The sequence below is a fragment of the Alternaria alternata genome (genome assembly GCF_001642055.1).
Source record: "Alternaria alternata strain SRC1lrK2f unplaced genomic scaffold CC77scaffold_10, whole genome shotgun sequence".
In the NCBI taxonomy this organism is placed as follows: Eukaryota; Fungi; Ascomycota; class Dothideomycetes; order Pleosporales; family Pleosporaceae; genus Alternaria; species Alternaria alternata.
In genome coordinates, this window is record NW_017306199.1 from 862033 (window position 1) to 875601 (window position 13569).

Genomic DNA, 13569 nt, shown 5'->3' on the forward strand with positions numbered 1-13569 from the left:
GTACACGCAGAGGTCCTTATTGGCATGTCTCAGATGAACAAAGGAAGCCTCCAGATTGCACCATAGCAACAAGCCTGATGTCTCGGTAAGACACCACCAGCATGGTCCAGCTCATACTAGTCCTCGCCTGTTCAGAAACACTGGCGCTAGATCTTGCTGCCAAAGTAAGTTCCCATATAATGGCGCAGCGCCAGTCTCGGATACGTGCATTATTCCTCTTCTCTCCGCTGGTCGGTTTTGCGATGCGACGATAGTGAGAGGATGCGTGGAAAGCTGTGGAGGCTGGCGATGATGAGCACAAACGCGTGACGTCATGAACAGCCCCCCAGATCTAGTGAAGCTGTGACAAGAGTTTAGTCTTCGCAATGTATTCAAAATCAAACTTGTAAACAAGAGTACTGTGAGTACCCTCGAACTGAATCTTCCAAATTAAACAAACTGCCTTGAACGTCTGACTTCCTGTCAACGTCCATAACACGAAAAACAAAAGAAATATAGATTTTTGGACACTCTCTCAATCGCTCACCTTGCTCTGAAACATTCCATCTCTATACCATGGACTCAACCAGATCGCCCTCCTCTTGTTTGACTTTAATTCTTTTCTGCTTCGTGGTCACCTCCGTATCCCTCTCCTCGGCATTGTCTTTGGAGTTGAAGCGTGCGTTTATTCCAGCCATATCCCCAGACATGTGCCTCGGTCGCTTCCGAACACTTGCCGCTGGAATATTGAGGTACGGCGAGCCTTGAATAGCCTTGTTTGGAATGCCTAGTGGCTTCACATCGCCGTTGACAGGGCCAGGCTCGTAGTGTTTTGGGGGCGTGCGGCGCTCGAACTTGATGCGGCCGTTGCCGATAGAATCTTCCTGTTTCCGGACCGGTCGTGCCGAATAGGTGCCAACCTTACTGCCGATCGGGTAGCCTCTAGGGTCGATGACTCGTTCGTTCGTGGAAGGTGAGGGCGTGACCGGAATTGCACCACTCAGTGAGATCTTAGCGCTATCCTCAACCTCTTTTGCGTGCGCTCGTTCGGCTTCTTTCTTCACCCGTCGTTGAGAAGTCTGTTCCCCGCACGACGAGGCTGCACCACAAAACTCGTACCCTTCTGTCTTTCCACCACGTAGTGGCCCTTTGGCGTATGTGGTACAGGCAGTGTCTAGATAAGCCGGCCGGCCCCTATTAGGCCTGCTCGCCTTGATATTGCCGAGATTGTCAAAGTCGTATGGCCAAAACGTCTTCAATTCTTTCTCGTCGTAGAACTTCGAACTGTAAATAGCGTAACATGCTCGATCGTCTAGGTACACGTATTTTGGCGGTTCTCTTCTGCCTCGGAAGATTGGACTCGGGACGTCTCCCGCGAACAACTTCCAGGTTGGATGGCCTCTGACAGTCGTCTTGGAACGATCAATAAAGCTTTTGGTTGAATCACCATCACCATGGCCATTCACCCAGAGCACTCGCATTCTCTTCCCGTCTGAGATCATTGTGGGTGAGCTACCAGGTACAGTAGCTACCAAATCTCCAGCTTTGATGGCCATGTTGGTGCACGGATGGTGACTTGAAGAAAGAGATAATGCTGGTGCGTGGGCTTTCGCGCATCTGCACTCCTCGACTTACCGATTCTTACCCCAGAGATGACATGCACAGTCGGAGGAAAGTGAAGTAGAAGGAATGAACATTCGTGAGTAGACTTGATAGACTGGATGGAGAACTGATGAAAAGGAGTCAACGGATGGAAGGAGATAGTGGAGTGGAACAAAGGAAGAGTAGTGTAGTGAGACAGCCTGACTAAATAGACTACAAGGTGCCATACCGATAGCGGGGATGAGAGTCGGTGGCCACGTGGAGGTGAGGAGTACCCCATACTCACTGCCACGAGGCTGGAGAAGGATAGCAATACGTATCGATCGAGCAAGTACACCCTAAAGGTATACACCTACACAACTCTGCAAGAATTATTCTATGACCCATAGTAGATACCTTTAGGGTGCCATTTGATTTATATGGTGCACGTTATCCAAACAAGCCTCCTTGCATGGCGATAGTATGCCGCGATCGGATACCGGATCCGATTTCATTGTCCAATCCACAGCAGGTGAACATTGTGTACCCTCAAAACTGTGCCAGTCACTCCCAGTAAATCGTCAGTGAAATAGAGCAAGTCTGCCGGCAAATCGTAAAGGTCGTTGATGGTGGTGGTGGTCGAGTCGGACCTTCTGGCGGATTGATGTCAACGATGTTGCGCGGACCAATCAAAAACGCCAAGAAAAGGGTAGGTCATCCAGATTGAACTTCACGACCGCCACCACTTGCATCGCCAATAACCCACGCTCGCCGGACACCCGAGCATCAATTGCGCTCGACAACACACATACAGCAATCACGATGCTCGCACGACACGCACCTGCCTCGTCGACGCTCAGCGCGGCCGCCCACCGAGCGCTGCCCGCAGCTTCGGCAGCTACCCGCCTTTCGACTGCCGCCCCCCAGAACCGCACACAGAAGAGGACGCTCGCGACAGTACAGGATGCGCCACCAAAGAGGACGTACGGTGGCCTGAGGGACCAGGACAGGATCTTCCAGAACTTGTACGGACACCACGGTGCGGACTTGAAGAGCGCGCAGAAGTACGGTGACTGGCACAAGACGAAGGAGATCCTTCTCAAGGGTCATGAATGGGTGTGTAGAGGCATATGTACAGGGCACATGAATCAAGGCTGACGGATACAGATCATTTCTGAGATCAAGGCTTCCGGTCTCCGTGGCCGAGGTGGTGCTGGTTTCCCCTCTGGTCTGAAATGGGTATGCTATGCTATCGAATCAAATTCAATGAGACGGCTACTGACTTGCAAAGTCATTCATGAACTTCAAGGACTGGGACAAGGACACCAAGCCCCGTTACTTGGTCGTCAACGCCGATGAGGGAGAGCCCGGAACCTGCAAGGACCGCGAGATTATGCGCAAGGACCCCCACAAGCTCATTGAGGGCTGTCTCGTTGCTGGCCGTGCCATGAACGCTACCGCCGCCTACATCTACATCCGAGGAGAGTTCTACCACGAGGCTACTGTACTCCAGCGCGCTATCCAGGAGGCATACCAGGCCGGCCTGATCGGCAAGAACGCCTGCGGCTCTGGATACGACTTCGATGTCTACATCCACCGAGGAATGGGCGCCTACGTCTGTGGTGAAGAGACCTCGCTCATCGAGTCGCTAGAGGGCAAGCCCGGAAAGCCCCGCTTGAAGCCCCCGTTCCCCGCTGCCGTCGGTCTGTTCGGATGCCCTTCCACTGTCGCCAACGTCGAGACCATTGCCGTCGCACCCACAATTTGCCGCCGAGGAGGTAGCTGGTTCGCAGGCTTCGGTCGTGAGCGCAACCAGGGTACCAAGCTCTTCGCCATCTCCGGTCACGTCAACCACCCTTGCACTGTCGAGGAGGAGATGTCCATTCCTCTTCGCGAGCTCATCGACAAGCACTGCGGTGGTGTCAAGGGCGGCTGGGACAACCTCAAGGCTGTCATTCCCGGTGGCTCTTCGACCCCCATCCTTCCCAAGCACATCTGCGACGACCAGCTGATGGACTTTGACGCGCTCAAGGACTCGCAGTCTGGTTTCGGTACCGCTGCCGTTATCGTCATGGACAAGTCGACCGACGTTGTCCGCGCCATTACCCGTCTTGCCAAGTTCTACCACCACGAGTCTTGCGGCCAGTGCACACCTTGCCGTGAGGGATCAAAGTGGACCCATCAGATCATGGACCGCTTCTACAAGGGCCAGGCCCGCGAGCGTGAGATCGACATGCTCCAGGAGTTGACCAAGCAGGTTGAGGGCCACACCATCTGCGCGTTGGGCGAGGCTTTCGCATGGCCTCTCCAGGGTCTCATCAGGCATTTCAGGCCTGAGCTTGAGGCCAGGATAAAGGACTACGGCCTGAAGAACGGTGGTGAGGCGTTGGCGGGTGGATGGGCACACGATGCCGCCAAGAAGGGTCTTCTCGTCTCCCCTGGCCAGTAGAGAAGGAGCCGGGAGATTTGTACTATGCATATTTTCTGTGTTTGAGTTTTGATTTCGGCGTGCAATTACTTGAAGAGCTGAGCTGTAAATAGTTTCTCGGCGCAAATAAAGCAAGATTGAAATTGACCGCACATGTTGTCCCCCTGCGTGAAAGATCCTGCTACTCCGAAAACGCCTTGCAAAGTAAAGTACTAGAAACAGTGTCATTCGTGTTGTAAAAATCAAGTCCCCATGCAGATCTGGATAAACTCCTCCCTCGAGATGGCGTTATCATTGTCCATGTCAAACTCCTCAATCATAGCCACCAGCTCATCATGCGAAAGCGCCTCGCCCAACTCTCTCGCAACACGCGTGAGATCCTGCAGGGTAATCGTCCCCTTCCCACCCTCATCGAAGAGTTCAAATGCCCTAAGAATTTCGTCCCTCGGATCGCGACTCAATATCCTCTGTGCCATGAGCGTCTGGAAAGCCTGGAAACTCAACAACTGGCGACCAGGCGCGTACTGTTGCTGCTGTCTCGAACTCTGCTTAGCATTCTGCTGCTGCGACGTTCCGTGTTGCTGCAGTATTCCCAGGATCTCTTGTTTCGGGAGATCAAAGCCCAGTGCTTTCATGGCGACTTTCAACTCGTGGTAGTCGATGTAGCCGTCCTTGTCTAGATCGAAGAGGTTGAAGGCTTCGCCGATTTCCTCTCTTTGCTCTTCTGTGAGTTCGGCGAGGGAGGCGGCGCCGCTGGCCTCCATGCGCTGTGCTGTTTCGCGGGCGGAGCGCTCGCGTTCTAGGCGCTCAGACTCGATGCGTTGGGCGTTCTTGGGGTTGGGTGGAAAGGCGGGAGTGTTGCTGAAGGTGGCTTGTGGTTGTGCTTGTTGTGGTGGTGCAGTGCGACCAAGGCCGTAGCGGGGGCCGGGGCCGAGAGGATTGGAGGATGTAGCCATTAGAGTGTCTTTCGGGGTGGTTGAGCGATGTGGTGTTGCAGGGTTGGTGGGGTGCGCGAAGTAGTGTTGAGCGCGTTTTGGTGGGAGACAGATGGACTCGAGAAAGCTTCTGCCAATTCACGAGCGCTAGGATAGTAGCGTCAGTGGTCGCGTTAACACGGTCGTCGCTGTTGGTAACTCTCGGTTCGGAGGATACGAGGATGTGCAGTTGTTTGGGACGCGAGGCGCGTTTGGGCGTGGAAGCTTAGCTGCAGCTCTAGCGCGATTTTGGTTCTGGTGGGGAATTGTGATGGGTAGGGCTGAGAGCAGGGCTAGGAATACGATTACGATGTCTCCCATGCATTCAATAAGAGTGACTGTTATTGCACTATCGCTATAGAGAATTTCGATTGCGTGTCATTGTAGTCTTTCAACAAAGAGAACTCGTAGGACTTGCTTCCCCGACCTGTATCGGTAGACTGAAGACTGGGACAATTTCGCTGTATCTATTAAAACTGCCAATAAAACATCAGCCAAGGCCTTCCGTCTGCAGGCAATATGCGCGATGCACGCGGGCCACCAGACCTTCGTTTTGATCGGACTTCTGACTATCACATGATGAGTGACGTGGTAACGAGCGTCAGTCCAGGGAGCGTGGCTTGCAAACAGTCTCACCAGTCACAAAATCAACGTACTCTTTGTCTCACACACCTCGTTTTTCCTCAAGCCCGTAGTCATCCATCTATGGCTAGACCAGTCTTTTACCAGTAGAGCGACTCGAGTCGGCTGTGTAGGAGCGTTCTTGGTGGCGAAGTGCCCTCTAACCGCCAGGCAGCCGTAGGTAGCACCAGGTGTCTCTCAGGCATCTCTACACACAAGTCGCGCCCAAAAAACGTGTCGTATGATTCGTCAATCCCTATCTTGCTTTGTCATATGTGCAGCGGCCGCAACCGTATCAAGGAGCGTGTGCTGGGAAGTGGGTGCGGAAGAGATACACGTGACGCCCCGGCGATGGCTTAGCGCAATTTTGACGTGCCTTCCTCCTAAGTGCAACCTCACCTTTGCTTGTCCCTCCAAACTCTCGCGCCCGTCGCTCTTTCCCTTCCATGACGGCCATTTCACTACTTAATCAGAGCCGTGTCTGACCTCTTCTTACTAATTCCACTCTTTACTCTTTTGCTCGCTCGCAGCAAACCCCACCGCGCCTTGTCCGATCCGCCTATTCCTTGGCGCGTTTTCCGCGAAGCTCTCATCAACACCTGCCTCTCCGAGAGCTCCTGCACTTCGATTCTATCAACCACCACCCGTCCATACGACTGTACGGCGCATTGCTAGTCGCCTAGTAATCGATACACGCGCAACCCGTCGGACAAATTCAAAATGTCCTTCGGCGGTGGTTTCGGGGGCTTCGGCTCCAACAACAACAACCAGTCCACTGGCTTTGGTGGATTTGGTTCATCTAACAACAACACATCGACTGGTATGTACACACTCTTGCGTGAATTTCTGGATCCCTTTGCGCGCGACCGCTCCGATGTGCCCTGCGACATCGCCACGGCCTCCTCGACGAACCGTGTCTAACTTGCCCTCCGCCTCAGGCTTTGGCTCAAACGCGAATACCGGTACGAGCATATTCGGTGGCGGCGCAAACAACACGGGCAGCACAATGTTCGGGGGCGGTAACAACGCCAGCTCGAGCTCGCCTTTCGGGGGCTCAGGTATGTGGAACGATTGCGCTTCACTATCGCGTCGCTAGTTGGACCACTCTGCCTTGGTCGAAGTCGCTTTCAACGTCTTGTTGAGGTCGCCCACGACGACACGCTCCTAGGCGCTCTTTTGCGACGGCACTCAAATTTGCGCGGATCCATGATTTTTAGTTTACCCCGATCTGGAACTAACTTTTACCTTCAGGTGGCTTCGGTGCCAGCAACACAAACAACAACGCTTTCGGCTCGAAACCCTTTGGCGCTTCGACAACGGGCGGTGGCCTCTTTGGCGGCGGCGGCGGCGCTACAGGTGGCAGCACGTTTGGTGGCTTTGGATCAACGAACAACAACACTACTACCTCAGCCTTCGGGTCCAGCACTGCAAACACTGGAGGCGGTCTCTTTGGCCAGAGCAAGCCGGCGACGGGCTTCGGCGCGTCGACAACAACTGGTGGAGGTCTGTTTGGAGGCGGCAGCACCGGCGGTGCATTCGGTTCTACCAGCACGAACACCACAACCGGTGGCTTCGGTAGCGGCACTGGCAGCGCTTTTGGCGGAGGCAACAACCCACCACCCAACAATGGAACCGCCAACACTCCGTTCCAGCCATTCCAGGAGAAGGACGGTACAGGCAATGCCCAATCGCAGTACCAGACCATCACCTTCCAGCAACCGTACACGAACTACTCCCTCGAGGAGTTGCGCGTAGCCGACTACAACCAGGGCAGGCGGTATGGTAACCAAAATGGACAAGCTGGAGCGTTCGGACAGAGCACCGGCTTTGGCGGTTTTGGTGCTAACAACAACACCACCACCCCCGCATCTACAGGCTTTGGCGCATCCAACAACACTGGTGGAAGTCTCTTCGGTGGTGGTAACACAAACACTGCTGCTACAGGAGGATTCGGTCAGAGCACAGGTTCCGCGTTCGGGGCGAACAACAACACCTCTGGCGGAGGACTCTTCGGCCAGGCCAAGCCTGCAACTGGCGGGCTTTTTGGCTCGAACAACAACACCACAACTGGTACTACTGGTGGTCTGTTCGGAGGTGGTGCTGCTGCAACGAACAACACCACAGGTGGATTTGGCTCTGGAGGTGGAGGCTTCGGCTCATCTACGACTGGTGGTGGCGGTCTGTTTGGTCAGAACAAGCCTGCTACAGGCGGTGGTCTTTTCGGAGGCGGTGCCGCGACCACCAACACCTCAACACCATTCGGAGGTGGTGCAACTAACACCGGCAGCGCATTCGGCCAGTCAAACACTGGTGGTGGTGGTCTCTTCGGTCAAAACAACAACCAGACGTCCTCTACCCCAGCCTTCGGTGCCAACAACACATCGACAAACACTGGTGGTGGTCTCTTTGGCGGTGGCGGCGCTACAGGTGGAGGCTTCGGGCAAAACAACACATCCACGACTCAAAACACGACCTCTGGCGGTCTATTTGGCGGTGGTGGTGGATTTGGCCAAAACAACAACAACCAACAAAAGCCTGGTGGCCTCTTTGGCGGCGCAAGCACTGGTACCGGTACCACAGGTGGCGGCCTCTTCGGCGGAGCAAACCAGAGTCAGCCGGCTACTGGCGGTCTGTTCGGTGGCTCTACTGCCAACAACACAAACAACAATACTGGAGGCGGCTTGTTTGGCCAGAAGCCTGCTACTGGCGGTGGTTCCCTGTTTGGCGGCGGCAACAACACCAACACTGGAGCGACTGGCGGAGGCTTATTCGGTGGCCTTGGTAACAACAACAACCAGCAAAACACAGGAAGTGGTGGTCTCTTCGGCGGTGGCCAGAACAACAACCAACAGAAGCCTGGCGGCCTGTTTGGCGGCTCCACGAACAACAGCACTGGAGGCGGTCTCTTCGGTGGTGGACTTGGCCAATCGAACAACGGCCAATCGAACATGGGCAGCTCTATGCTCTTCCCGCAACAACAGCAGCAGCAGCAACCTAGCCTCAACAACAGCCTGTTCGGTGCCTCTGGAAGCTCTTTGTTGAACACATCCATGAACACCAACCCCTACGGCAACGACGCCCTCTTCGCTGGTCTTTCTACTCCAACTCAGAGCCCTGGCCCGCTTGCCACGCCCTTGTCCAGCAGCCAGAAGAACAAGAAGAACGCCATCCTGCCTCAGCACAAGCTCAACCCCGCCGCATCGACGCGCCTACTTACTCCGCAGAATAAGAGCCGCGGTTACGGATTCAGTTACTCCACATACGGCAGTCCAGCTGGCGGAGCAAGCCAAAACGGCGGCCAAGCCCTTGGTGGTAGCCTCTTTGCAGGCAGCCTTTCACGATCCCTGGGCAAGAGCTTGTCTACGAGTAATCTTCGCAACAGCTTCACTCCCGAAACCAGTATACTGGCACCGGGTGCGTTCTCTAACACTGGACGCAACTTCGGCAACGGCAGTCTCAAGCGACTCAACATCAACCGTAACATCACCAACAGGGCGCCATTGTTTGATGAGCCCGCGCAGAAGCGTGTCAGCTTTGTGGGTGGTGACAGCCCGAACGGAGAGACCAACGGAGAGATCGCACTGGTCGTTCGACAAGACGAGGAAGATGCCTCACCCCGGGCTAACGGCAACAACGCTGGTAACGAAGCGCCTCGCCCGGCCATGCAGCAGGTCAATGGAAATGAACTTGCCCGCGTGTCCGAGGACCATGTGCTCTCATCCAAGTCTGACGCATCCGTCAACATCCAACCTGGACAGGACCCCAAGCCAGGAGAGTACTGGTCTAGCCCCTCAATGGATCAGCTGAAGAAGATGAGCAAGCAGGAGCTCAGGAGCGTACCCGACTTCATCGTCGGTCGCCACAACATCGGACAGATTAAATTCCACCACGGCAAGCCTGTTGATCTGTCTGAAGTTGATCTCGATAAGCTGTTCGGTGACATTGTCCAGCTCAGTGCACGCAATGCTACCGTGTATGGAGAGAGCTGCACCTGTCTGCCAAAGCCACCGCTAGGCACTGCTCTGAACCAGCCTTCCGAGATTGTTCTTGCTAACTCCTGGCCTCGCAACAGGGCCGGCAAGAAGGATGTCAAGCATCTCGAGCGTCTCAAGCGTGTGGCCGGAACCACCTTCATCGCGTATAACCAGTCTACTGGCGAATGGACCTTCTCCGTCCCTCACTTTTCATCCTACGGTCTTGACTACGACGACTACAGCGACGAAGAAGATGACGATGCGTCAAGCGATCTCAGCGATGTTCCTGACACCCCAGCTGGCCAGCAACACCGCTCGAGCCAGATGACAAGCACACCCCAAGATGACTCTTTCGACAGCCCTACTCAGACCCAGTCTAGCCCTGACGACACCTTTGACTTCAAGAAGGGAATGCGTGGTAGTCGCGCTAGCGTGCCTGGTGGCTTCGGTGACGACTCGGCGTATATGGACGAGGAAGAGATGGACGACGCACAGGGCCAGTCTTTTTTAGGGCGGCGCTCCGTGGGTTCGCTTGATGGGCAGCAGGATGCTGACTACGATGAAGAAAGCGAATCGGAATTGGCACACGACCAGAACATGGCGGATTCTGTATCGGGGCCAATTCGCACCACGGAGCAAGACACCGCTAAGGAAGACCCCTTCAGGAGCACACTGAAGCCGAAGTCTATCTTGAAGGCTAGTCAGCTCATGAAGCCCGGAACAGGGACACCTTCGAAAGCGCAGCCGGTATTCGATGACGATTGGGCAAACCAGCTCCAGCGCACGATTAGTCCAAAGAAGCAGGATCGATATGCTCTTCGCGAAAGCCAGGGCAACGTACTACGAGAACACGAAGCACACCCTACGAACTTCTCGCAATCCTTCGGCGCACGACAGATGACTACTGCAATGGATTTGATGGATTCTCTATTCGGAGAAGCGGAGAAGCAACAGTTTCCCAAGCATGGTGGACATGGTATTGAGGTTTGACTTCCCCTCCCTTTTGGCGTTTGTATTAATGGGGCGCGGTCTGTGGCGGGTTTCCTACGTGGTTCTCCTTCATAGATTGACGCTTGGACCTTACGTCCGCCCGTGTATGTAGTCACAAATTGATACGGGACAAGATTGCTGAAACTCTTGTCTCTAGTTACCCTATTCCAAGCGACCCAAAACCGCCTCCGATCTCGACGAGCTTGCCGATGCCGACAAAGAATTCCACGGCTGCAGCAAACCCCACTTCAGCGAAACGAACGTCCTGATCTACGGCAACAAAGGCCCCTCGCACCTCGAAGGCGGCGTCTTTCCTACAGCTCAAGAACCGCTCGTCGATGCTACGAAGGACATGCGTTTCGTCAAGATGCCCACCTTCACCGATGTAAGTTGCAGCGTTTAGCCGCTTTCGTAGTATTAATGCTGACTGTTGTAGTCTGCGCCTGAAACCTTGTCGCTTCAGAAACAACATACCAAGATTGTCACATCCGATGGTGTACCTTCAGCAAAGCTCTTGACTGACCCTGCTCCGGTCGAGTTCTCCAGTATGGCAAAGGCCGTCGCGCTCGACACTCCAGCTGGCGTTTACGAGCAGCAAGCTTGGCAGTTACTTTCCCTTTTGTTCGATGACGCCGATCGTATTCCAGCGGACGTGCACGAAGAGAACATCAATGTCTACCGGAAGGAGAAGTTGTCGGAATTCTGGAAGCTTCTCGTTTGGGACGATGCACAGAAGCATGCCCAGCAAGCCGCTTCGGCTGAAGAGCGCGCGATCGCCCACCTCAGCTGCAACAACGTTGCTGATGCTTGTCATACATTGTTGGACGGACTCGACCTACGACTAGCCACGATGGTCGCTCAGATTGGTGGTGATGAGACTATGCGACAGAGCATGGTAGCCCAGCTTGATGAATGGCGGCGTCTGGATGTGCTTTCCGAGATGGAGGATCCCCAGCGTGCGATCTACGAGCTTCTCTCTGGCAACTGTACCAAGTCAGAAGGCAAAGTGGGGGCTGGCCGGGAGAACCGGGCTTCTACATTCAACATCTCAAGTCGATTTGCTCTTGATTGGCGACGGGCTTTTGGACTTCGTCTGTGGTACGGCACAATGATCGACGAGCCTATCGAGATGGCTATTGCGCAGTTTGCGGACGCCGTTCGAGACGGTAATGAAGATGTCAAGCCGGTTCCTTGGTTCGTCCAAGACAAAGCCGACATGGGCTGGAACGACCCGGATGCTGAGCACCGAGAAGATCTGCTCTGGGGTATTCTCAAGCTCTATGCGGCAGAGAAGATGGGACTTCCCGCCAATGTCGAGGACGTTCTCGCTCCAGAGAATGTATCCGGCAATCCTTTCAACGCTCGTCTCTCGTTCCAGTTGTTCCAGCTCCTCAAGTCTCGACAAGACGATGAGACCGAAGCGGATGAGCGGAAGGTCGCTATGCCTACCTCTCGCGGCCAGGATGAAGACGATGGCATGTTCCGCCGTTCGCTCCAGTCATGGTCCGCCCCAGGCGCTGCAGACGATGTGCAAGCCGCGAACCCGCTTGTCGAGCTGAGTGATAAGATCACGCTCACATATGCCGCCTCGCTACATACACCAGAGCACTGGACCACTGCTATCTGGGTATACTCACATCTGTCGTCTCCAGCAATGCGAGAGCACTACATGCGCTCGCTCGTCAACCAGTTCTCGAGCTCATACTCTTTGCAAGAGGGTGATGCCACCTACGACTACCTCACGAGCGACCTCAAAGTTCCTGCGACATGGCTCCACGGTGCCGCTGCATTGCAAGCGAAGTCAGGTGGCGACGCCCTACGTGAGGCGACCCATCTCATCAAAGCCGAGGAGCTCGAGGAGGCGCACGAAGTGCTGTGCCGCAAGGTTGGCCCAGAAGCTATCGTCTCTCGCGACTACGATGCGCTCCGTGAGCTCATGGGTGGCTTTGTTTCCAAGTCGCCATCCGCACGCCCGAAGGAAACACTACAAGGCTGGGCTCAGGGTGGACAGATCTACTTTGACTACATTGAGTTGATTGATACGACTGGCCAACGCTCCAACTACCGCGTCGACGAAGAGCTGGACAACCGTGTCCAAGAGCTTCTTACCAAGCTACAGCGTGCATTGGAGATTGCTGGACGCGACAGGCTGGGCACCTGCGGTCTGGAGGAGCGGGTGGCGCTCATGGAAATTGCTGGCACTGTGGCCAACCTTATTTCAAAGACACAGGTATGTCGTATCTGCTCTCTCGACCTCGAATATCTGAAACTAATATGTACTCAGCGAACGAACCGCAACGCCATCCTCAAACTCCCCCTGACAGAAGACTTGTGGCTCAAGCACACAATCGACCTTAGCACAAGCTACTACCACAACGTCATGGTCACCAGTCGGTAGAACCAGAGGATCATCGACTTGCGCATTCTCCTGAAGAAGGACGAACTCGGTACGAGAGAGTGCTCAATCAAGAATGCCATCAACTGTGGAAGGAAGGCGTGCATTGGATGCAGCCTTGACGGCTTTATGGGAAGCCCGCGAGGGCTAAGGAGATGAAGTATTGAGTGTTAGTTGAAACGACTTTGTCCGGACGAAGCATGCAATTGAGGTTTATTGGTTAGACTGGGGAGGAAAAGCAACTTCGATTCGACATGTGTATAATAGATATTCTGCTTGGAACCTCGTTTAATGCATTGCTTATGGTACTTTTTGGTGTTTCGACTGAATGTTGGGTACATGTGCTTTCAAAGTCTGTCTGGTACCGTGCATCCCTTGTTAACGACATGTGGCATACGCCCAACATTTCGTGCTGTACCAACAAAACACTCGTCAATGTACCATGAGGTCACGATCATGCCTTTTGTGACATGTCATACAAGTAGGAGTATCGACCCAAACTCTCGGTGCCTCACGTCTAAGATTGTGAACAGCAGTCTCACACCTCGGGATTATCCCTCTACTTTCTCTACCGGGCATAGATTTTACAGCTTCTGCTTTTGTTGTTATTCACTTCTTGAGGTGACA

At 54.4% G+C, this 13569-nt stretch overlaps 4 protein-coding genes across 4 annotated transcripts; 2 read left to right on the forward strand and 2 right to left on the reverse strand.

Annotated features, from left to right (window-relative positions):
- Positions 1–671: 671 nt before the first annotated feature.
- On the reverse strand, positions 672–1535 carry CC77DRAFT_919928 (hypothetical protein; the record flags this gene model as incomplete). The annotated part of the gene is made up of 1 exon (XM_018533705.1): positions 672–1535. A coding segment is annotated over one exon (864 nt), but the record flags the coding sequence as incomplete, so codon positions are not given.
- A 700-nt stretch (positions 1536–2235) lies between these two features.
- Positions 2236–4146, forward strand: CC77DRAFT_1020472 (NADH-ubiquinone oxidoreductase). Its single transcript, XM_018525051.1, has 3 exons — positions 2236–2676; positions 2728–2799; positions 2852–4146. Exons 1-3 carry the CDS (start codon positions 2383–2385, stop codon positions 4007–4009), a joined length of 1524 nt encoding a protein of 507 aa, XP_018386253.1. The 5' UTR covers positions 2236–2382; the 3' UTR covers positions 4010–4146.
- Positions 4147–4230: 84 nt separating this feature from the next.
- CC77DRAFT_989092 (EF-hand) lies at positions 4231–4944 on the reverse strand (the record flags this gene model as incomplete). Its single annotated transcript, XM_018536283.1, has 1 exon — positions 4231–4944. One exon carries the CDS (start codon positions 4942–4944, stop codon positions 4231–4233), a length of 714 nt encoding a protein of 237 aa, XP_018386254.1.
- Positions 4945–6400: 1456 nt separating this feature from the next.
- Positions 6401–13252, forward strand: CC77DRAFT_989096 (hypothetical protein). Its single transcript, XM_018536284.1, has 5 exons — positions 6401–6641; positions 6835–10541; positions 10705–10932; positions 10984–12777; positions 12832–13252. Exons 1-5 carry the CDS (start codon positions 6458–6460, stop codon positions 12943–12945), a joined length of 6027 nt encoding a protein of 2008 aa, XP_018386255.1. The 5' UTR covers positions 6401–6457; the 3' UTR covers positions 12946–13252.
- The last annotated feature ends 317 nt before the right edge of the window (positions 13253–13569 follow it).